Consider the following 27,104-nt stretch of genomic DNA (forward strand, 5'->3'; position numbering starts at 1 on the left):
TACTTGACATATTAACGCCACCACAGCTACAGCTTTATTTAAAAACAAAGTAGCCAATTGGATTTCGGTGGAAAATGGGCCGATATAGAGTTTAACATAGATTCAAAACAGTCTCTTTATTAATTTTAATAAATATTTTATAAATATAATTTAACCAAACTTAACCTACGCTCGCTAACCTTGACTAATTAACACTGTAATTTTTTGAGTATTTATTTAATAAATTCAGTAATTATTGTTAATTGCAATAATTACTGAATTTATTAAATAAATACTCAAAAAATTACGGTGCTAATTAGTCAAGGTTAGCAAGCGTAGGTTAAGTTTGGTTAAATTATATTTATAAAAAAAATAAATATAAATAACCATTTCTTAAAATTAATAAAAAGACTCAATAAAATAAATACTCAATTTTAAATAAAGCTGTAGCTGCGGTGGCGTTAATACGTAAGTACCCATAGTTTCTTCACAAAGATAACATTAAAAAATTTTCTTTGAATATTTAGCTAACACTGAGTAAAACTGTTACAGCACCATCTCTACAGTCTTGAACTCACTCCCCATGTAATATTATGCTGTTCCCTTAGGTGAAGAAAAGACTGAAAGGGAGAAATTTTATAAGCAATGATGACCTCTTACTAGCTTGGGACAATGAATGTGCCAGACCTCCAACAAAACATGGCAGGGTTTCTTTGAAGACTTGTTTTGATGGCTGTTGAAATGTATAATGTGTGGTGGAAATTATTTCGAAAAATATAAAATAATAATGCCGTATTGCAAGACTTTCCTAGTGTGCTTTGCATTTACTGCAACAGTGTTATTAAAACAACTTTCCACTGTGTAAAAGGTTTCTTTACTAAGATTCAAAATAACTATTTTTTTTGACACAATATTCGAACCAACCATGTGAAAAATTAAATTAAAAAAAAAGAAGATAAAACTCTATACTTAAAAACACATTTAAAACTAATTTTGGATCTTTACTGTTATTTCCAGTTTTTAAGTCCATAATTAAAAGTAATTAACATTGAAATACAAGAAATTTACACAATCAGATGCCAGATTTTCTTCTGATTTGTTAACAGGCATAAAGAAACATTCGGTTTCTTCCGTATCATCATATTTTATCTCTTGTTTAATGGCAATGTGTAATGGATCTTTATTTCCAAATGAATCACAAAATCTTGTATCCATTCTCTGTAAAAAAAAAAATAAAGTCCTAATTCATAATATAAACTAACAAAAAAAAAAAAAATATTTTTGTGTTCAATGGAATTAAACTAATTTAAATGAATCAATTTAAACACAGCTTCTGCATTTTATCCTTACTTCACGTGTCTTTCAATTTCCAGAATACTGCTTCCTGAGAAGTTCTGGAAGATGGCTAGACAAAGATTTTATTACTTTAATGCTGAAAAATTCACTGGATCTTAAAACTGAATATTGCTAATAACTCCCATTAAAATTTTAAAAAAAGGAAAAAAATTGTTTTCTTAAAATAAATTTAGAATTACAGTAAAACTAACTGTAATAAATGTAAGTTTAAAAACTTTATCCGAATCTGAGATATCAAAAATATACTTTAAATGAAATACACCAGTTGATAAACGTTAATCACGTTAAAAACGTAAATCATCCATGTTTCTGTATTTAATAAAACATGTAAAAGGGAATAATTTTTCTTTAGTGAATAATCATAATTTTGTAATGCTTAGCTATTGTACTACTTTTAAGTGCAAATCCAAATTTTTTCCAACGTAACTGTTTTTAATGACATGACTTCAAACTAAAACATTTAATAGGTAAAATAATGCATTGGTAATTGTTTATTATCGCAGCGCCACTTTTTTTGATGCAAATTCTTTGTAAAAAGAAAATGTATTAAACGTATTATTACAATATATTAAACATAAAAATATGTCTTCGCGAGCGAAAATTGTTTGTTTACATTATGTTGACTCGGCGTACTGCCGAATTGTACGTATAATCAACATAACCTACGTAAACTAACCTGGTCTAATTAACGTTTAAATATGCATATTATTCGCTACTTAACATTAATTAGGCGAAGTTATTGTGCGAAACGAGCATGGGTTATGTTGATAAATGTACAATTCGTCAGTACATGGAGTCAACATAATATGAAGTGTTTTGTAATTTTTATTTTTCATTAAAAATATTTTTTTTACCTTAAATAAACATCAATATTCAGTTTCTCATGAAATCTGAAGAAGTTGCAGCGTGATAACAAACAAGTAACCAAAATGAAATACTGTTTTATAAAATTATTACTTTTCAATTTTGTAAAAACACAGTTAAAGAACCAATCACCAAAAAACACAGATAGGTTATATTTTTAAATTATCCACATTGTAAAACAGCAGGTATTAAAAATGGATATAGAAAATAGTAGTACTCACATAAATGGATTAAGAGTTAACTTAGATAATGTAAGAACACAAACCAAAAGAAACAAATATTACGTTAACTCGCTACTACCAGCCGTGCACTTCAAATAAATAAACATTCTCTTCTTTAGCATCGATCACTTGAATCCTTACTTTGAGATCGATTTAGTTCGAACATCACTCACAAACAACCAAAATAAAAAAAAAAAAACTAAAAGAGAAAAGACAAACGAAGCGGGTCGTTTGCTTAAGCACTTTCTCACTCTCTCATGAATTACCATTAAACTAATCATTTTATTTCAGATATTATCATATTCATTAATTTTTAATTAATGAAATATTCCATACCTCAATTTTTCTTAAGTTTCATCATACTATTTAACGGCAGCATATTTCAAGCGTAATCCGATCTGTAGGGATTTCATTACACCGCTTTCAAGCAAAGAATGTTTGAAGACGTATTGCGGAACGGAACGCAAGAATTGCGGGAGTTTCAATATTTCTCCCTACAGATCGCAGAGCCTGGACAATGTCCCTTACTGCTGTATCTTTCTATTATCGGGCGGAATTCATGGGTTATTTTGTGGCGGTTATAAATTTTAAGTTTTATTTGTGGACGTATTTGGTAATTTGCGTTCCTATCCTTATGGATCATGGTGTAATTTATTTACCGGTTCTGGCCGTGATAGACTAAGCTTTTGAGCCTATTAATACCGTCGTGATTCCCCTTCAGTCCATCCGCTGAAGTACCTTCGGTACCAGCACCTATTGGCTAGCAGGAATGCGCCCGGTTCTCCGGAGGGAGTCGCATATGCTGACTAAATGAAATTGTAGTCCCTTCATGGGATGGTGGGGGATGTTGTTTAGCTTTTTATAGTTTTAACAAAATCTAATTGCGACACAGGCCAGAAAAAATCATAATTAGAATACTAGTATGTCCTTCATGGTAAACACTTGCTTAGTTCTAACTTTTGCTTTAGACTTTGATGAAATTTGTTGAACTTTCATAAATTCATTCTCGTGAAGGATATTAATTTTTACATTGTGTATGTAGAGTAAATGGACCCTAAATAAATAAAAATCTTAGCTTAATTTTCAGCTCTTTAGGACGCTAAGTTATGAATTTTATATCTATAACATCTTTCTTTAAATGTAGAACATCTAAGAACAAATTACAGTCTACTTACCTTCCTTATTCGAGAAGAAATCCCTTCCTAATTAATGTATGCATTATCGAGTTCTGGCTCGGGAATCGAAGTATGAGTTCTAAGAGTACAATGGTTTTATTAGAAATAAATCGATAGGTAATGACTTTTTTCATTTTTCACAAATTTACTATCACAAGCTAACAGTAATTAGGGTTTCACTGTTGACAAGTGAAATTTAGGCAGAACTAAATTCAGTGCTTGCTGCGTATTACGGTGTACATCATTTCAGGTCATTGTATCATTTAACAATTTTATACCTTGGTTGCAATGTCGAGTTATGTTCTGATGCTACTGATTTTAATATTTATCATCAAATAACTGACTCGTGTAACTGTCTTGACTGAAGGTAAAGATGATAGTACTGTACTGCACTGCTTTTGGGTGGGACATTTCAATCTTGGTTATTATTAGGTAGGATCTTATATAGCAGAACGAAAAACTTAATCAAGCTATGTTACACACACTACTTCGCTTTCATTATTATATAAAGATGACCACCGATAAAACATTTTCAATAATAATTACCATTAGTTAAATACAATTCTTATCTACTAAACTTTTTGAAATTTGTAATTTATAATTCGTTCAAGTTAATTTTATATTTAATTTGAATTCTTAATGTTGTACCTTGAAAATTATTTTGCAATAATAAACTTTAAATGAGTTCAAATCTTTATAAATTTTTGCATTTTGTTTAATATGCATTGATATTAAACTCATTCATTCATAACTCATCACTAACCTGTTGACTAAAAAGCTACTCACTATTATTTAACATAGTTCAAATTAACAATAGAGTCCACTTAAAAACAATTTTTAACTTAAAAATATTTTTAAATATTGAAAGATTTTAATATTGTCAAATATTAGCAATAACAATTTAGACCAGTGAATATTCAATATATATATATATATTATATTCATTTAATTGAAAAATGCCAATCTGCTTGTAGTTGAATCCAAGATACAGATTTGTAACCCAGCATGAAAACTACTACACCAATAGGCTAGCCTTTTAAGTTAACTTTCTGCTTTGATTTTGACTCTATAATAATATTATTAATGTATATTCAGTTACGAACTGAACTCTTGATTTTGATGAAATTTGGAATATACCTTATTTAAAACCTAAGTTATTCGTTATAATTGAAATTATTCATTCAAAATATCTTTCACCTGAGTATGTCCCTTGTAAGTTTCACAGTACCCGCACCAGCATTTTGATATTTTGCAATATGCATATGTAATATACATTATTTGCTTTCTAAATAATTTGGTTTCAGTTAAATTTAGTTAAGAATAAGGTTAGATTTGCTAAAGGTTAAGTTGAGCAGAAGTTTTGAATTGTGACTTCATCAGATTAATAAATTACTTAAACCTAACCTAATTTTATCTTGGCCTTTCTTTCTTTTTCCTGTTTAGCCTCCGGGAATTACCGTTCAGGTATTACTTCAGAGGACAATAAGTATTAGTGTATATGAAGTGTAGTCTTGTACAGTATCAGTTCGACCATTCCTGAACGATCTAGTGTTCAAATACATATAAAAGTAACTGCGTTTTCTAGGACTTGAACGCTGGAACTCTCGACTTCCAAATCTGCTGTTTTGGTAAGACACGTTCACCACACTAGACCAACCTGTTGGGTAACCTTACCTTGGCCTAAACCTAACTAAACTCAAATTTAACAAAGTTTATTTACTCTCTAAATTGCACATTTATGAAAACCCACACCATAAGCAACCTAATTTAATTTAGTGTGAGTATAATTTCACTGACTAAATTATTTAGTTCAGAAATAATGTACATTACACTTGTATAAGGTACATAACTTACGCGAAAGTCATTTCCAACGAATAGTTTCAGGTATAATGAATAACTTAGGTTCTGAATAAGTATATTACAAGAAATTTCATTAAAATTAACGGTTAGTTCATAATTGTCTGTAATTACCATTATTAGTGTTTTAATGATTAAAGAATACCAAAGATATTATTTTATTAAACTAAATACCATATTAATCTATTATAAAAATATGTTCAATATTTATGTAATAAATGACTAATGATTATGTATTAAATAAATAATTGTAATAAGTTTTTATGGTCATTAATTTTCTTTTATTTCCCTTTGTTACATATACGTTTAATATGTCATCACCATCATCGTCTTCAGTATAATCATTAATCTGCAGCTGATAAAAGATCTATTTAATGCAAACGGGCCAATTAACAGTATTTAGGATGCTGGCTTCTATATTACCTGAATTCAATTCCTAGTAAGGATCTGAAATTTTGACAGTTATCTCATTTTTGTTAAAATACGTATAAATCATATTCGAGGTAAAAGTTCTAGGAATAAAAGTAAGGTACTTTTTCCTTTACTTACAGCTGTACATCTACTCCCTTTCACAACCTTTGTCTGGATGGGCTACGGTGATGATGCAAGAGAACTCTTGAACCCTTGAATCTGCAAGCAACCCCTGGGGCTGAGAGTGCTTCATTGTGGCCTGGCCCCGGTGGGGAGAAGCGGTGAGATAGGAGTTTTAGTCTGTAGGGGGCAGGTATACATATGCTCTTAACAACATTTAGCAGAATGCACGAGTCAGACACTACCCCATTTATGGGGCCTGCGTAAATGGCATTTATCAGATTCATTAATAAAAAAAAAAAAATGGATCCAGTGGAAAATGCACAACTGCTGAATAAGAAATCTTCACAGACTTCACGGTAAGTGGTGAATTAAAAAACAATTTAGTAATAAATCATTCTTTGAATATTGGACAGGGGTGAATGAGTTTTCTGCACTGAAAACAAGGGCATTTAATATACTATTACCATTTTCAATATCCTATCTTTGTGAAAATGGATTTTTTGTGGTCACTGCTTTGAAGACAAAATATAGAAAAAGAACTCGCATGTCTATTTCTAATATTAAACCTTCCTTTGAAAAACTTTGCTCTGCAAGACAGGCCAAAGGGAATCACTAACAAATAGTAAACTTGTTTTGAAAAATTATTAGTAAATACATTGTGCAGTACTAATACAATCCTATATAAGTGTATATATCACTGTAAATGTGTATTTTATTATTTATTATATCAGAATGTATTTTGTTTTGCTTTCGTTTCAGTAAATTAATACAATTTTTTAAATAATTTTTTTTATATGCTCATGTCCCCCCCATTTAGTGTTATCATGCCTCCCTAAGAAGGTGTGAAAAATACCATAGGTGTCCTACAGGAAGAGAAATATTGTTACAGGTTCTCCAAACCTTGTTAAAATATGTATCACAGTCACTATTTAAATCTGATGTAGATAAAATATTTTTTAATAATTCATGTGAACAGCAAGTGTGTTGAAAAATTTCTAAGTTACTTTGTGGAGAATTGATAATGCCACATAACTAATGTTTTTTGTGAAGTGTCATCATGATTAATTACTTGAACAGGTATGGCACAAATTTTGTTTGTGGCACAAATTAAACAACAAAAAATTGTAGATTAATTAGTATTGCACAACAGGAAAATTACTTGTAAAATAATTCCTAATAACATTAGACTACTATAAAATTATATATTACATGATCTTAATGTGTTGACCTTTGATGGTGTACATTTGCATCAAAATACACTTTTCACTTGTAATTAACAAACACATTACAAGGTTATGTTATGTTGTCTTAATTTTAGGTTATGTGATTCAGTTTTTTGCAGAAATATAAATGTATTTCTTCTGCATCAGAAAGAATATCTTTCAGGGCTCTGAAGTTTAAATGTAATTGTAACAAATCCTATGAAAAAGTAAGATCTATGTACTTATTTTGAATCATTCTCTAATTCTTTTAGTTTTACCCTTCACTATAAATTTTCTATTTTTCTTGCAAGGTTGGTCTTGCAATAAAAACATCAGCAATAAATCCCTCAGTTTTTCATATAAATAATCATTGTTCATCTTGTTAAAAAGATTAACAATTACATTAGTTAACAAAAAAAAAAAAAAGCTAATGAAATGGATGGCGGCTGCTTGTTACCATTATATAATAAAACTACTTTTACGCTAACTTTAGAAGAGTCAATAAAAAGACATCATTCTTCAATATGCTGAATTTCAAGCTCTTTCATAAGGCCACTGACGTTAGTACAAACGCACTCACAATGAATTTTTCATAGTGAAATATGTTGAAATAGTTTTATGTTCTAAACATAGTAACTTTTGTTTTTTCCGCTAAAAGATTCCACTGTTGCAGTCTAAACCTCAGAAGTTCAGTTTTCTGCTTTCATAACTTTAAATTGTGAACTAGATCCTAAGTTCATGTTGAATTAAATGCGGAGAATTCTCAACAGATACAAGAATAAATTCTTCAACATTCTCTACATCATCTACTTCACTTTCAGATTGTTCTTCTGGTGATGTCCAATTAGACAGAGTACAGGTACAGGTAACTTCTCTCCTTGTGGTACCAGCTTTAGAGCTGAAGATACATCTACATATTTATTAGACCCACAATCTGATATGAACCTGGTTATGGGAAGTATTAATATGACTATAATGGAAAACTAAATGACTACTTGTAAAACTCATGTACATTCCTAATGACTGGTATGTAGCTATTGCTCAATCAAAGCGAAAGAAACCATTACATGTATAAGTCATGTTTCAGGAAGACTTTTTTTCTAATAAAGATCTTGAAAAATCAGTTACAAGAAGAAAAATTAAAGATATAGGACCACGTATTTCGCTAAAAATCCAGTGGTTAAGGTATGTAAAAGATGACCCATTTAAAATATTTTACAAAGAATCACCGAGCGATGAACTGGATTTTAAAACATCACCCCATGCAAGCAAAAAAAAGAAAAAGAGATTGACCTTTTACCACTTATACCACCAACCATGAATTTAAAAAAAAATAATAGATGAGGACGCTAATAGAGCAGAAGGTCCTTTTATGGTAAATGAACATTCTGATGATTACTGAATAGGAGTATTTTATATTGGTTTACATTATCTTAATTTGATTATAGTACTTATTCTGAAACTTAAAATGTTGAAAGTCATTTTTTCCTGCAGTGTAAGTAAAACTGGTGTAAGTCAGTTTTATGTTAAGAAAATTGAAATTTAAAAAAATAAATGAACAATATAAAACCAGTATTTTGGAAATATTTAAAATAAATAACAATATTCCAAAATAATTTTCTGATTTACAAAATTGTTTCTAATAAAGGACTATATATCTCAACCATGTAAGTGTGACTTACACCACGTTTCCTTCCACCAGCTCATACACACTCTTACAAAACAATATATCAGATTTTCTGGTTCAACTTCATTTAACATCAATTCCGAAAGTTTTTGTAATAAAACTCTTCACTTTCTTGTGCAGTTTGTAAGAGAATCATTTTGTTCATGATGTTGACTGGTTTACAAGTTAACTTGAATGAAAGAGGTTATTTCATTCCCTATCTGTTGCATTAAAATCATTTGACTTTTGTATTTTAAGGACAAAATTCATTCTTCACTTTTTAATAATTTTCAATTAGAAAGTTGAACGAGCAACAGAAAAGAGAAACATAAAAACATGTAGCAAGCACAACTGAAAATGTCACAGTAAAATATTAAATTTGATGTCTTATATGAAGAGGTTTCAAAATATATTAGGTAAGGTAGTCTCGTTATACAACTGAGTATCGTTTATACAATTGAGTAAACATACATTTTACTCACAGAGACAAGCTAATTATTTGATCCAATTTTTTTCTATTCTCTCTGTTATTAATCTTAACTTTTACTTATTGCCTACATTCTAAAGTCTATAGTATTTACTTATCAATTGATTTACATTATATTCTGGAAGTCTTCAAAAAACTAGCATACCTGCATGTTTCTTGATTTAAGAACCATTAAGTAAATCTATTTCATAAATAAATATATTCGCGTAAGTTACATGAAACTACTGATAAAAGTGGATATTTTTATTTTTTTTTTAAATAAGTGACTAAAGTTTTCAGCAAAGGTTAAACATTTAAAAAATGCACATTTTTTATTGGCAGTGTTTGCAGTTAATTTCTCTCATGGAAAAACCTGCCAAGTCTGTTCTGCTGTTAACAATACCTATGGTTATTCTAATCTGTGAATAATAAGAGCGAAGTAAATTAACTCTCTAATTGCTGTGAAAAATTGTGTGAAAAGACATAATCAAATACAGTACTTTTTTAATTAAAAACATGAAATTGTAGAGAATTTGATTAGAGTGATTAAGTACACACAAATCTCTTCACATGTACCAAAAAAAGTAAATATTTAATTTTCAACTGAATGTGTTTAGAGGTGGAAAATTTTAAGAAACATTTTTCTAAAAATATTCATATACATCTTAAAATCTTAAAAAAAAGTAAAACACCCTGCTTGATTAGAGGCTAAAATAATTTTCAAAAAACTTCTGCATTTTGGGTCTGGGGTCTATAAATTTTTTAAAATTTATAGATCCCAGACCTAAAACGGAGAAATTTTTTTAAAGAAAATTTTAATGACTACTTTTTTAAAAATAGAAGTTAATTGAGATACTTCTTTGTATGAACTTGAAAAAATTCTTGAAAAATATTTAAACTGAAGGATATAGAGCAAAAGAACAAAAAAACATACCCGTATATTTCAATTTTAAGAGGTTAGTTTAGATTTGAAGGAATATTTATATATGCATTGCAGGTAAGAAATTTGCTTTAATAAATTTTTGCTCAAAAAAAAATTTATTAAAGCAAATATAGTATTAATTTAGTATAATACTATAAAATATCAAAATTGTTTTTTCACGACATACCCCACCCCTTGCAACTCATATATAGAAATATTTCAGCAAAATTTGAAGAAAATTTGTTCAGTAAATCTTTATATACAAGGCCAAATCAATGCAACACTTACCAAGCCAAGCCATCAGATGTTGGGGGGAGCGTGCAGTCCAACTATGCACTTCTCCCACTATGTACAGCAGGCTTTAAAAGCAGGAGCCCAGAACTGCAAGAGCATTCACTAGTGGACCACAACCAGGAGCAGAAGCTGGTCCAACATAGGATCTCATGGTGGATGCCGACATCCCAGCCAGAGTATCATCAGGCCTGGCTGGCCCGGCCCACTAGTGCCAGGAGGAAGTGATGAAGATGACCATCACTTGGGGAGAACTGCCGCGCCAGCAGAAGACATACTACAAGGCTCTGGAGGCCACCACTGCAGTGGGGACCCAACTGCCATTGAGGGTAAGTTAGGTGCGATTCCAATGGAAAACAGCCACTACTCTACCACGACCGGACTGGATCCAACATCCACCTCATCAGACACACAAAGACATTTTACAGGGCTACAACAAGGTTCTAAGATCCATATGTTGTCTGCGCAATTCGGTGACAGTACATACGATTGTTTTTTGGTCTAGATAAACTAGTTGATACCCCACTTTTGACATGATCTTCATACTTTTTCTTTTCTAGCCAGAAAAGTAAAATGGTTAAGTTTAATATTTTTCACAGCTTCAAAAATAACTCATCGTACATCCCAAGTAATCACCTATCTCATATTGGAAAAGTGATCATTTTGAGATCTATAAACTGTTGAGCAGCAGACTCACAGGCCATTTTTGTAACCATTATGGATTGGAAGGCCATTTATGTGTTGTCATAGCCGAACATTTTTTTACTTCAACATTTTTGTTTTTCATTGCTCACAGTGATACTTCAGAATCATAATTTCTGTTTGAAATTTTTGAGTTGCTGCCCATAGAAGTCTCTCTATTATTAACACCGTACATGAAATAGTGCGCGGATAAGTAAATCAACGGTTACTATATATTTTTTTTATTTTTTGGTTAATGATTAATTCTCCACAGAAGCTCGGAGCTTTTGTAGGATAATACAGAATGGTAACTTTATAATGTCTTAACTGACTGAGGTTCAAATCTGAGTCTGTCGAGAAGAAGAAAGGCTGATGTGCTACCATTTTGTCATGGAGGTCAACATAATGGCAATCATTATACATGTATTAATTAAAAAAATATAATAATAATAATATTAATGTTTTTTTGTTATTTTTTTTAATTTCGGATTTTATTTTCTACAAAGAAAATATATCACAGATATCTATATTTAACCTCTTCTTCAATCATACCTAATATTCTGATATGCATTCAACTCCTTGATTATTACAAATTCACCTGCGCACACAGAGAAACCACAATTTTTTAATACTAAAAAGAAATTAAGAAGAACTATAGTACATAAGTATATTCATGATACATGAGTAAAATTCAGTTTTAACACAAATAGTTGGTTAAATATACATGTACTTATATTAAATGCAAAAACATTTTGTTAATAAACCAGTAACTTAATTAAATTACATTTGCTTAGCAATCTTCTGTAATATCAATGTATAATATAATGCAAAGTTGCAACCAAACAAATATAAACCGGTCTTTCTACAAAAAAATTTTCAGTTTAAAAAATGCATTTGGTTACTCTTAAAAAAAATGTTCAGCATATATTTTAATACTCTTGTACAAATAAGGAGTATTAGTGTACTACAGTAGAAGTAAAAAAAAAATTAAAAAACATCCTACATAAGAAAGTAAGCTCATGGGCTCCCTAGCCCCTTCATTCCTCCTGCACAATGTCCATGGGTTTTATTCTACGGAAGTTTAAATTCTCACATGACTTGACTGCCTATATGATAGGCTCTTGATAACTAAACCTGAAAAATATTTAAAGGTTACTTAGACTGCAATAATCACAATTATTTTTTATATTAATTATTTAATATATATTATTTTTAGTGAAATAATAATAAACAATGTTTCGGTATACAATTCTTAATTTCTCACCAGAATGACAATATCAATTGATGCATTTAAAATGAGACAAGTTTTAAAGAAATTCTACATTTTTCATCTGAACATGACAAATTTCCACCATTAACATCACAGCTGTTGGTATTTTTGCAAAACTGTTTACCTTAGATAAATTTCAACAACACAGGTCATCTAGAAAGAGCGAACTGTTTGTGCATCACCTGCATGCAGCTTCAGTCACGACTGAGTAAGGCAGCTTGTCTCACTTTTTACTAATGCTGCATGAAATCTGACATACACACAAATAATTTTGTGTGTATAAGAAAATTGATAATCCTGTCGACTGTAAGATACGATCAGTCATGCTTTTTAAATGTCCAAGGTGTTAGTTCTGTGGAAATTTATCGTCGAATTACTGCGGTATATGGTGACAGTGTAAAGAATGACAGAGAACATATTTTTATGATGTTCTACCCTACAGCTCTACTACTCTCATTAGAACAGCTGAAAGGGCAGATTGACAGACAAGTTAAAGAGAACCGGTGTTTCATGTTAGACGCACTAAGTGATAAATTTGCTGTATGTTCACAATCTCTTACGTAATGCAAGACAGCTGTTAAGAGACTGGCTAAATGGACTGGACTGGACTGGTGACAGACTTGTCTGTAAAAAATAGCTAAACTTGTTATAAAACAAAAACAATTACTTTCTGGACAACCCTTGTATTCTGTTTCATTTATCAGAAATAAAACAAAATATGATATTAAATTTAATAGTAGCATCACTTGAAATGCGGTATATTACAAGTAATATATTATTACCAAATAGGCACACGTTCGCTCTGCGAAAAAACTAAAATTATTTAATTATACATATTTAAATCATAGAATTTTAACAACAAAGAAAAAAATTTTAAAACTACCCAAGTTGGTAAAGAAAGACAGCATATTTTGCCTTGAAAAAGAGAAAAGTATCAGATTTTTTTTTCTAAATTGCATCTTAGAAAAAATCCATATTTAATTTAGGGTATAGTATTAAAAATTAAATACAAAATTCATTCATATTTTGTTAAGTGTTAACTACTTTATAAAAGAATAAAGAGATTCTGATAAAATTACAAAATAAAAATACTTCAAAATACATCAGAAAGAAAAGACTAATTAAAGAATTAATGAATGGATTTTTTTAAAAAAGGTACTGTGCTACTATATGATGAAAAATCTTATTATGTAACATCAGAATATTGACAGCAAAATCTCAATGCCAAGTTGGCCATTTGATATCTAGGAAAGCCAACATATATCATTTATATTACATCAATTCTCAGCAACTTAATTTTTAATGAGCAAATATGTTTTTTTATTCCAGGTAACAAATTTTTGCAGCTAAATACATTTTTTCTAAGTAATTAAAATATTAGCATTCTTTTTTTTTCTGTCTTCAGTCATTTGACTAGTTTGATGCAGCTCTCCAAGATTCCCTTTCTAGTGCTAGTCGTTTCATTACAGTATACCCTCTACATCCTACATCCTTAACAATTTGTTTTACATATTCCAAATGTTGCCTGCCTGCACAATTTTTTCCTTCTACCTGTCCCTCCAATATTAAAGCGACAATTCCGGGATGCCTTAATATGTGGCCTATAAGACTGTCTCTTCTTTTAACTATATTTTTCGAAACGTTTCTTTCTTCATCTATTTGCCGCAACACCTCTTCATTTGTCACTTTATCCACCCAACTGATTTTTAACATTCTCCTATAGCACCACATTTCAAAAGCTTCTAATTTTTTCTTGTCAGGAACTCCAAGTTTCACTTCCATATAAAGCGACGCTCCAAACATAAACTTTCAAAAATCTTTACCTGACATATAAATTAATTTCTGATGTAAACAAATAATATTTCTTACTGAAGGCTCGTTTTACCTGTGCTATTCGGCATTTTATATCGCTCCTGCTTCATCCATCTTTAGTAATTCTACTTTCCAAACAACAAAATTCTTCTACCTCAATAATCTTTTCTCCTCCTATTTTCACATTCAGTGGTCCATCTTTGTTATTTCTACTACATTAGCATTCATTATACTAGAAATTTTGACTCGACAAGACTTTATAAACATAATACACAATTTTCACAATTGTTCTATTTGCAACAATTGAGTCACAATTCTTGCACAATATGGACATAATTTTAATTTCTTTGTGGCTTTGTGCACACTCCTGTATGAAATTTTTATCTGTTGACTAGCTGCACAGTTTTTGTTCATCTTCACTACTGGCTTTTCTAAAACGAGCGACTGTAGTGAAGCTGACATTTGATTGGGAGTACACATTTGATCATGGAAAATCTATAGCAAAGTCCTTCAGGCACTTGAAAAATTATTGCAATTTAAAATAACCCTCAAGAATAAGTGCACATTGAGATTTATAAAATAAATGACAGCCTTTTATATTACACCTGTCGCTAACAATCAAAATAGAAAAAGATTACTTTATTACTATGTGAACGTTACGGCTACAAGGCCAAGCATTTCCAACTCGCCCATTAATGCCAGGCTGGAAGTAAATTTCCCAATTCAGTAGATTTATGAATTCAGGTTCCGGTAGCTTTCTGGCCATCCTGTATCTCAATGAACTTTTCTCAAAAAATGAAAATAATCTTTTGCATCGAGTCACATGTGACTAGATATGGTATTCATTATTACTTCGGAGTCAAAATTGATAAATATGGAGTAATGAAAATTTTAGTACCTTGCTCTATAAAACTGAAAATGAGACGGCTGGAAAAATCCTAGCAATTTGTTTTTTGGGAGTGGAAAGGCGTATTGCTTGTCAATTTTCAACATGAATGTTGCACTTTGAATGCTATGAACTATTGCCAGCTCTTGAGCAAAGTGAAAGCTGCTTACAGGAATACAGCACACCATCAGCCAATCAGAGATGTAATTCACCTTAACAACAATGTCAGGCTCGGAATAAACTGGATGAAACTTACTGAGAAACCTTAGGACAACCCTGATAAAGTCCAGATTTACCCTTACGTGATTTCTTTTTTGCATGAGCTATTGAAGGAGACAATGGGAAAACATCAATTTCAGAGCAACAGTGAAGCAGAGGAGTTGATGTGCAATTGGTTCCTGATATCCTCAAAAAGTGATCCACAAACTTCCCATGTGTTGGAAAAATATGTAGAACTTCAGGGAAACTGTATAGAAAAGCACGAAATATGTTTTGTATTTTTATTCTGTACTAATAAATGATAAAAATAAAAATCTGGTTTATAGAGGTACAGTAATTTCAATTTTTTGACATTTTCATTAACACAATCAAACCTATATACTTAAGTCAGACAAGATATAATCAGTTGAAAGAAGTCAATCGATTGAAATAATTTGTGCTCAAAAATCAGAAAAAGAAATAAAACTGAAAACTATTTTTTTAGAAAAAAACTGATAAGATTACTTTCAACAGTACAAAAAAAAAATTGTTTTGTTATAAGATTTAAAATTATTTTCAATAAATATACAATATATTTACCTTAATACAGCAAATGTCTTCTGATATATTAAAGAATTAAGCATTTACATTTTTAAAAATAAAACATATATCATTAAAAAATATCTTAAGAATTTATTCAGAACCTTAATAGATATTCAACAGCGATCAATATTGTTCAGGCTTATTTATTAAAGTAAGACAAAAAGTAAAAACATCATTGGAGTAAATTCATAATTTGTGGCTTAGAATCAAAAACCTCCATAAATATAAAACAATATTACTGACCGGTTAATAAGGTCTCAGTGTCAAAATGGTCCCAAGTATACATAGCAACAACAATCATTGGTATCTCAGTACTTCATATATCATCATATATAGTAATAAGTTTAGCAATACACTGAAATTTAACTTCTACTACTGGTACAACTTTAGCTGTTGAACAAGGAATGAAGTAACACTTAACTAAAACAGAATTAAAAAAATATATATATAATAAATAATTTAAACTCTTCCACCAAATTCCGTATAAAACAAGCATTGTAAGTTGACAGAGCCAGATTTTGAAATACAAAATTTAACTGAAGTACCTCTAATAAAGGAAGAAAATTCAATCTTTTGTCGAACATAATGTTGAACATATTTAATATATTTTTTCATGCATTCTAAATGCTACGAAAATAGAAATAACACTAAATCTACTTAAAAAATAGGATAAATTCCAATTGTTTTTCTATAAAATACATATAAAGTCATAATCTCATCATTAAAACAAATCATACTAAAAAAGGATATTAAGGTTATAATATTACACACCTTCACTCATATTTAATTAACTCAAGTGATTTTTAGGTAAATACCTTAAATTACACTACTTTTAGCATCAGTCAATATCAATGTACATTTTATCATGTTATCACTTAACATAAGAGCCTCTACAGAGAAGATTAAACAAAGATAATACGAAATTGTTTTACTTTAGAGAGAAAAAAGATTATTTAGTTTTATTACTAAATACGGAAAATTCTCATTCCTGGAATGAGGCAACTTAACCACTTTATAACAATACAGCCATAAATGATATTCCTCCTAATTACGTTTCAGATAATACTTCAGAAGATGATATGTATGACTGCAAATGAGGTGTAGTCTTGTACAGTCTCAGTTCGACCGTTCCTGAGATGTGTGATTAATTGAAACCCAATCACCAAAGAACACCGGTATCCACGATCTAGTATTCAAATCCATGTAAAAATACCTGACTTTACGAGGACTTGAATGTTGGAACTCTCGACTTCAAATCAGCTGATTTGGGAAGACACGTTATGTTGTGTACACCCCCCCCTGCCTTTGACAAACCTCCCAAAGTAAGAAATTGAATGGGGTAGTCAGCGAATCAAGATGGCCAGGGAATCTATCTGTCACGGCCGGTCCAGTGTTGAGCACTAACTAGCGCTAGTAATCATTGGTTCAGCAAAGAAAAGTAGTGATCGCTTCATAAGCAGTCAACGCCTACCAAAGCTTAATTTTCAGGCAATCAAATTGTGTAGAAATAAGAAAATACTCATTTTTTTTATAATTTTCAAAGGTATTTTTGAAAGGGCTGGTATTTTTAGAAACATTTTGTGTGGATGTTCCTCTCCACTTGTGCCGTTTGGTGCTGCAACCTAGCGAGAGCTAGATAGCAGATAGATACCCCACAGCAAGCTTGGTCAGGCAATCTGGGTCACGCCACCTCCAACATCATAATGCCGCAGGGAGTGGTCATTATGAGGTAGCAATCTTCTATTATTCTACATCAGAATCCGATCCAGAGCAGTCGTATGCACCTTCAGTCCAGATGAACATTTAGTTTATTAGTATAAGTTATATGTTATTTAATTTAATTATATATTATGCATCAGATTACAATTAATTTCATTAACTATCAAGACGACAATTCATTAAACCATTATTCAACAAGCAACAAGGTGTTGTCTTTATTCTTTACCTATGAACATATACAGTCCAACCTCGCTTTAAATTCTACCAGTGGGTGTTCTAAAAAATAAACAATATGTTCTGTATCTTATACGAAGTAGAAACAAGTTCAGATGTTGAAAATGAATGTTAAAAATAAAATAGTGTTAAATTAAGCGTTGAAAATATTAAAATTGTAATGTTACTGGTAAGACCACAATTTTAATATTGCCAATATTCAGGTTAAGAAACACCTTCCATTTTAGAATTGTGTGGCACGGTAGTATCTATTTGAACTACAAATCATCAAACAAAATTCCACAGGTGGTTAAATTTTTTCTCTATTAATATGTATAATATATAAATAAGGTGTAGAGCCTTGTACAGACTCAGACTGACCTGAAATTGAAATATAAAAGTATAAAAATAGAAAATAGAAAAGATGACTGAAATATAGAATTATTTTTGGTCTATATACGATTAACTATTTTAGGAGTCTGGATAAAAATATTTAATGGGTCAACTTTGCATTTTGCACAATCCAGGAATGGAATAGGAAGCCTGAAGCATGTGTACAAGCAAGTTGTTTATAATTTAAAAAATACATCTTTTGCAACATTTATTTAAGCTGCATCATTTTTGCTTCCATTTTGTGTAAAAATATTTCCAAAGGGTTTAGGTAAGATGGGTACCTTTGTTTTAGGAGGGAATTTTCAGCAGAGCTGTTGCACTTCTCTTGTGGGCAGACTGTCCTTACTCACCATCCTTTTCTTTTTCTTATATTTCATCTCTTCTTACTCTATTTGGCTTATATGGATGATCTAGATCAGACACCCACTAGGTCTATGCACGGAAAGCTATCAATGCTTCCTCCACTTGGACAAACAGATCTAGTTAGGAACAGTTGCTTGTGGATCTGTCTTATCTGGTAATAACTCAATAATGTTAGTAGTTTAAGAGATTTTCTGTAGAACTGGATATCCTAATCTTTTTCTTAATTTTTAATGAAATATTTAAAATTAAATTAAATTCTAGTTTCTAATTAAATAAGTAAATACAATTTCAGAAAACTGCCTGTACCTGTTACTAGCTACACAGCTACACCACTACACTGTCCTGACTGCATAACACTATGCAGTTATATGCTGTGTGGTAATTGTACCAATGATCGTATTTTCTGATGATCCATTTGATATCTGTAAATAGATAAATAAAATTTGTATTATAACATTTTTATTACGATTTTATAATAAAAATATTTTTTTAATATAGAATTATAGATATTTTGACAAAACTCAAACTTTCTCATGTCAGTGATCATCGATGGACAAACAGTATAATTCCAATTATCTGAACTAACTGATACGGATATTTGTTTATGATGTGACAGTGTTAAGGTGTAACAGGACTTGAGCAACGAGTGAGATACAGTGAGTTGGGCCACTCCCAATGATGTGTTTATAAAGTTTTGGAGAGATATTGTGGTTATTTCCTGTATATCTGCTCTTTGAAAGAGATGTGACTTTTTTATAATGACAGATTTCTTGACATGGGATAAGTAAAGTAATTAATGAGATATAAAAGTCTGATTAAGGTGTTTTTTATAATCATAAGGACACAAATGAATTGTCTTTTATATATATATATTTTTTTTCTCAAATTTCTTTCAGTTGCTTTTTTTTAAGAAGAAATGTAATTATGGGAAAATTATTGGGCAAAAAATCCCATAACTTATCAGAATTCAAATTTCAGAGCAGAGAAATTAAATAAATAAAAGATACATAAAAAAAAATATTTATCTTAATTCTATTTAAAATAAATGAGGATTTTTTTCAAGAACAGCTGTGCATTCAGTAGTCTCTGTGAAACTATTATACACTTCTTTTTTACTCATTCCTACCATACATCTTTCTGAAAATATTACATCAACTCAAACAAGTATAACACATATCCAATATTGCACAGGCTAACAATTCATTAAAAATAATAATTGAAGCCTACTATATTTAAATATCATTATAAACCATATATGGATTTCTGAGAAGATAAGTTTAATTTGGCCACTTTTACATTGAAAACAATGTCATATTTAATAATAATTTAATCTACTACTGCAGTAATAAGTATTAAATAGAATTATCTTATTGCATTATAAAATATTCAATTATTTTGAAGTGTAATTTATACAAACGACTGTAAAAAAAATTCTAGAACTATGTCCATGGGTTTAATTCTACGCAACTTTAAATTCTCAAATTTAAATGGGTTTAATTCTTTACATATTCTGTGTATATTATGGCCTCTTGATTATTAAAGCTGAAACGTTTATACAAAATCACTTAGATTGCTTAAATTGAACATCAAAGTAATTAAAAAAATGTAATCAAATTATCTCAAAATCATGGTTTCTTTTCTTTGTAAAAACTTGCATTAATTACTGTAAAAACTTATATCTATTAGTGAGCTGACATAAAAAAAATGAACACAGTTATTATATTGCAATATAATAATGAAAATAAATCAAGAAAGCATTAAAAAAATTGCTTTCTATTTCTGAACATACCAGTGTGATGACACAAACAGGTTTTTAGTATGGTGTTGAACTAGGAATAGTAAATGCTATTTTAAAACTTTAATAAAGTTCCTTTTTACATCAAAGGAAATACAAAAGTGGCTGTAATAGAAAAACTACACCAATGCAGGATTCGTTATTAGTCAGAAAAAGTAAACTTGATCCAAAATTGATATCTGTTGTGGACTTAAATCAAGAATTAACAGCCAGTGGAATAGATTTACGCGTGGAAACTGTTAGACACAGACTTCTTGACAGATGAAAGTTTGTTGGCCAGCTAAAAAGAAGCTTTTAAAACCAGCAATGTGCAAAAAAAGGCTCTTGTGGGTCAAAGCAATTTTACGTTCAGTGGCATAATGCTTCCAGTATCCGATGACAAAGTTAAGTCACCAAACACGGGCGTATGGCTATGACATCAAGATGATTATCCCAATGGAAGTTTTCTGAGGAACAAAGACCAAAAAAGCATGTCAAGTCCGATGAAATGTAAAGGTCCGTCCAACTGATTTTTTTGATTAAAATAAACTGTTCATCATGAATTCTTATTGCAAGATTGCATAATCAACAGGCGTACTGCCTAGAAGTTTTACAAATGATCGCATGAGGAATGATCGGGTCGATTTTCTCTAATCTTAAGAGAGACAACTCAAGGATTTTATATTATGACAACACACTGATTTACCTATCCAACAGTTCTTGGCAAAACATAGCACTGTTGTGATGCCATAACCACCCTATTCATCAGTCATGGCTCCTTCTGACTATTTCCCAAACCTAAAAGGGCTCACAAGGGACGATTTTCGACAGATGAAAAAGGTGAATTGCAAGCCAACCTCAAGGTGATACTCAAAAAGAGGCATTTCACCAGTGTTTTTCAAACTGAAAACTATATTTGTGAACGGGTATAATATCACAGGGGGAGGGAGAACTACTCTGAAGAGGATGGGATAAATACAGAAGATTATTTCAGAGAAAATTAAAAATTCCTATTACTTTCTGATTAAACCTTATATGCTTAACTTACATGGAGTATTATGAACTTAAAGAAGGGAAATATAGTCATATACAGAGTGATTCAGGAGGATAGGGCAATACTTTGACAACTCATTCTAGAGGCTAAAAGTAAGAAAAAAGTTCATATAAACATATTTCCGAAAACGCTTCTTAGCGAGTTATACAGAGTGAAACATTTCGCCCGAGTTTCAGTTCCTCCGGGTAAATTAAGGCTTTCTGAAATTCTGGGAAGGTCAATTAAGGGGCAAATTCAATTGTTTCTTATGGTTTTTGAGCTGGGATATCGAAAAAATAGGTCCCAGAACTGTATCCCCGCCAAAAATAGGATCAAAAACTCTTTTTTTTTGTTTATGTACAATAATGTTGTTAAATTGGTAATAAATCATACATTTTTTTAAACAGAAATTGTAGAGAATTTAATTACGAGAAGATTCAAGTAAATAATGTCAACAGAAAAGAAATGAAATTTTAAACATGTCGACTCTCAACAAAACCGACGAAAACTTAGAAGAAAATGTTACAAAAAAAAGAAAAGAGATGTGTCTAGTAGGTACAATAATTTTAGACCTACGGAAAACAAGTCGGCAACACTGATTTTTTTCATCACAATTTGTTTAAATATTACTCATTGTTGTCGGTTAATTGCGGTAATGTGTTAAGTAACCTTTCGCTGATCGTTTTCCGTAGGTCTAAAATTATTGTACCTACTAGACACATCTCTTTTCTTTTTTTTGTAACATTTTCTTCTAAGTTTTCGTCGGTTTTGTTGAGAGTCGACATGTTTAAAATTTCATTTCTTTTCTGTTGACATTATTTACATGAATCTTCTCGTAATTAAATTCTCTACAATTTCTGTTTAAAAAAATGTATGATTTATTGCCAATTTAACAACGTTATTGTACATCAAACAAAAAAAAAGAGTTTTTGATCCTATTTTTGGCGGGGATACAGTTCTGGGACCTATTTTTTTCGATATCCCAGCTCAAAAACCATAAGAAACAATTGAATTTGCCCCTTAATTGACCTTCCCAGAATTTCAGAAAGCCTTAATTTACCCGGACGAACAAACTCGGGCGAAATCTTTCACTCTGTATAACTCGCTAACGAAGCGTTTTCGGACATATGTTTGTACGAACTTTTTTCTTATTTTTAGAATGAGTTGTGAATGAACTCTAGAATGAGTTGTCAAAGTATTGCCCTATCTCCTGAATCACTATATATATATATATATATATATATATATGTATTATATTAGTTAAAAAAGTGAAATCCAAATAAAAATTAACCTTAAATGAATATCTGTATCAGGATGTTCTTGAATTAACCAAAGTAAATCAAATCTTGAAAGAAGTCTTCTGGTAACTGAACATTCTCTTTGACTGATTTATCAGGATCATAATGCCCATAGGCTGGGTTAGCTGCGACTAATATTCTAACACGAGCATTCAATCTTATCATTATACCGGCCTGAAATAAAAAATAACAAATAAATAGTCTCGCCTTACAAAAATGTTTGTTAACAAAAAGTTAATCACCCTAATTCTTGATAAAACAATTCATCGTTTACAAACATTTCTATTAACGTACAGTTTACTTTAAGAATTATCTAATGTGTAAAATATTGTAATCCAGTATTATAGTATTTTAAGAACTACATTATGTAGACATATCTTGTACAAAATACAATTTAATTGCTCAATAAGTATCTATTAACTCTGTTATTAGTGTAGATTCAGTCTGCAATTACCTTAGCTATTGATATTCTTTGTTGTTCCATTATTTCATGAATAGCAGTTCAGTCACGGTCGGCTACTTTAACGAATTCATCAAATACCTTGATCAGCCAACACTAATGAGGCCACCTTCAACACCATTTCACCAATTAAAGTCTGTCTGGTACTGTCGGTACGAATAAAAATTAATTTACAAAATTCTGATTACAAATTATTATTCCTTGCTGAAAGAAACACATTAATCATTATTTTCATAATTATTTACAACTTTTATATATTAAAAAAGAAAAATATTTTCCTATAATTTAGGTTTTAGTTGAATCACAACTAATAAATTATTTATAATTTAAAAATAACAAGTAAAGGTGAAGTAACTACAGAAAGATTTTATTATTTTTTTTAAATGAATTATATAACATTATTGTCCCGCTTTATATATTCTGTCTTGAGTTTCAACATAAATAGGTGAGCATATTTGGTCGATGTAAGTCTCAATGCCATTACTTTCATAGATCTGTCCCAGTTTCTTCTGTTTGCACATAATTTCATTTAAATGTGTTATACTGATACCTATGAAATTGTTTTCACAGTCTAACGAATATAACAGGTTAATATTTTCATATTTGTAATGAAACTGTAACTGCATAAACAATAGCGCATTTTTAAAATAACTATTTCAGTGCTTTTTTTCTATAACAAATAGTCTCATATGAGAACTCACCTTGTAGATATAGCTGTTTCAAAGAATTATATTATGATATTGTTGTATTAGTAAACAGATTTGATCAGGCAAGAGTGTGTTGTCTTTAAGGCTTTTTCACCTTTTTAATTTTCTTAAAAATTCTTAAAATGTATTTTTATATTTAAAAATAAATATAAATAAGAAAAATTTATATGCTTAAATGGAAGTTACACTACCAAAGTAAAGGTAAATTTAATTAATAATCAACTAAATTTAACAGATGTTCCCTTAGGAAATCTGAATTTCTAGAGAATTTCAAATCAATTTTGTTACAGCACGAACTTCAATTTGTGAACAGAAAATATTAACAAAAGATGTATTGCTTCTATTAAGAATAAATCTTACTTCTTATGGACGTGTACAGCCCAGAGGATGCCAAGAGATAACTGGATAGGATTTCTGGTCTCATGTTAACCCTCTTATCCTTGCTAATTAATACTTCTTCATTTTGGGTTCGATTGATATAGGTCAAACCCTAATACAAACTTATTATTTTAATATAATTTTAATTCTAATTTAAAGTTTAATAGTAACAGTCTTAAATTTTATAAATAAATTTATTAAACTGGCTTTTCCCTGGTACCAGACTTATTAAAAATGTATGTATGACGTTATTAAAAATGTATAAACTTTATATGCTATTATAACATGGTGGTTCAGTCTCATATTACATTATAATGTACAGAGGACAATTTCTTAAAATTGGTCAGTTGAACTTTATCATAGTTTATCATTCAGCATAATATTTTTAGAATTTTTTAATATCGCATAATTTAAAATTTCAGGCAAGCGTATTATTAATTTGTAAATAGAAAAAAATATTTAGATAATGAATCTGATATCAAATGCTTTTCAAAACAAAAAATTCTACAGAAAAAGTTCTTTAACATTTGTAAAGTTACTTTGAGTGTGCAACTCAAAAGCAAAAAGTTTAATGAGAGTTTCACATGTGATTAATTTTTTTAAATTTTCTAGAGATAAATTCAATGCAGGTTTTATGTCACGTAAAAATATTATACTGTACTTGTAAGTAATGTTCATGTAGTAAATAAGTTCTTTTGCAATATTTATTAGAAAACTCACTTTAAGGACTATAAAATACTCCACTCTTACGGATTAGAATAAAATTACGAAATGATTTAAAATATAACCACTTCAAAAAATTCAAATTAAAATGACGATAGTGTCTACATTTTACTGCTCACCTAATAATACAATTATTTTGGTAAATTTAAAGACACACAGCCCAGCAGTTCTTGTATTTTAAGTGAGCATTGATGTAATAATTTATCAAAAATTTCTCTTTTTAATTTATCTTATCTTTCCATTTTCAATTTTATACAAAATTAATTTTGAATGTTTATCTGTTACATCTTTAAAAGCCTCTACACTTACTTTTTGGATACCTTATTGTTAATGTTTTGCTACTGTAGTACAAGCAAGAATAAAGATCTTTCATTCTGATGCATTTATAATACAAACCACTTTGAGGAATATCTTTGCCAAACAAATTACATCTCTATCATTCCAAGGAAAACAGGAGCAGATAAAGGTGAGAAAATATGTTTCCTTACCTCAGTTTAACTTATATAAAGAAAATACTAGGGAATTTACAGGTGAAAGGAATACACTAATGAATATATTAGATTGTAACTAGTTTGGATACAGGAATGAGTTCAAGAGAAGTCATTCTGGTGTTCACATTATAAATTTACAAAGCAGAGTTAAGAAGAGCAACAGAGAAGACATTTAATAATGTGGAATGGAAAATGTTTAAAATTTTAAGAAAATTTAGATGTTACATAAAGAGAAAAGATAAGAGTAGAAGCTGATTAAAGGTAAGCTCTATTCAGAATGATAAGAATTGTAGACACCAAACCTGTTGAGTTTTACCTTTTATATAGAAGAGCAGTATAGAAATTGAAGGAAAATTTTAGTCAAGTAACTATTTAAGGAAATAAAATAATGTTAAACAAATGGATCAAGTAATTCAGACATCAAAAGTAAACATGACATACAGAAGGAGAGCTTTCATACAACAAATAAATCTGCTAATTATCAATTGTAGGTCTAAGAATTAAAAACAAAATTCTGAAAACATTTATGTGGCATGAGCATTTAATATTAAAATATCAACAACAGGAAAAATAGAAAAGAAAAGAATATTGAGAAATGCTGTATTACAGGAGGATGCTTTTGATAAAATTCAGAATGAAGAGATCTTAAAAATAAATAGGAGATGGTGGGTCATGTATTAAGACATCCCAGGTTTAGTTAATTTGGTGATGTACGATGTAGAAAAGGCATATAATGTATACAAAGATAAAGAATTTATACTAAGTGTATTATATACACTTGTGTATGTGTGTTTGCATGTGCACAAGTGTATGTGTATGTGTATGTGTGTGTGTGTGTATATACGAGGGTTATTTTTTTTTCAAGGTCCGATCGGTCATGAAATTAAAACCAGTGAAAATAAAAAATGTTTTATTTGTAATAAGTACTTACACAGTTACGCTAGCGTTTCACAAAGTGAAACACCGGCTAGGAGACAACTTTGTGAAAAAGCCACAATTCAGAATAAGCGGAGAGGAATGTTGTCATCAGGCATTGTCTTTCTCCATGACAATGCTCGGCCAAACACTGCAGCTGTAACAAAGAAGCTCCTGCAGCGTTTGATCACCCATCATATAGCCCAGACTTGGCTCTATCCGATTTTCACCTCTTTGCTCACATGAAACGCTGGCTAGGAGCACAACATTTTAGCACAGACATCGAGTTGCAGACCATAGAAACATGGCTGAAAACACAGGCGGCTCCGTTCTATGACAAGGGTATTGGAAAGTTGGTACCACACTAAGACAAATGTCTAAATCAGAGTGGCGACTGTGTAGAGAAATAGTGTAACTATGTAAATACTTGTTACAAATAAAAATTTTTTTATTTTCACTGTGGTTTTAATTTCGTGACTGATCGGACCTTGAAAAATAAATAACCCTCGTGTGTGTATATATATATATATATATATATATATATATATATATATATATATATATATATATATATGTGCATCTGTTACTGGTTATTTCTATAAGTTGAGGTGCCAGAAAGCACCTTCTTTGTACCAAAAGACATCTTATCTTTGT

General features: G+C 30.2%; 1 protein-coding gene across 1 annotated transcript in view; it reads right to left on the reverse strand.

Annotated features, from left to right (window-relative positions):
* The window catches only part of LOC142327413 (uncharacterized), a 557,292-nt gene that overhangs the window by 482,053 nt on the left and 48,135 nt on the right, over window positions 1-27,104 (reverse strand). The window contains exons 5-10 of the mRNA XM_075370452.1: window positions 23,231-23,440; window positions 22,770-22,950; window positions 18,978-19,093; window positions 16,227-16,403; window positions 12,218-12,348; window positions 1,048-1,197 (exon numbers count right to left, since the gene is read on the reverse strand). Coding sequence (XP_075226567.1) covers window positions 1,048-1,197; window positions 12,218-12,235 — 168 coding nt within the window. The 5' untranslated portion in view covers window positions 12,236-12,348; window positions 16,227-16,403; window positions 18,978-19,093; window positions 22,770-22,950; window positions 23,231-23,440. The remainder of the gene's footprint in view (window positions 1-1,047; window positions 1,198-12,217; window positions 12,349-16,226; window positions 16,404-18,977; window positions 19,094-22,769; window positions 22,951-23,230; window positions 23,441-27,104) is intronic.

This window comes from Lycorma delicatula, chromosome 7, assembly GCF_047948215.1.
Source record: "Lycorma delicatula isolate Av1 chromosome 7, ASM4794821v1, whole genome shotgun sequence".
Classification (NCBI taxonomy): domain Eukaryota; kingdom Metazoa; phylum Arthropoda; class Insecta; order Hemiptera; family Fulgoridae; genus Lycorma; species Lycorma delicatula.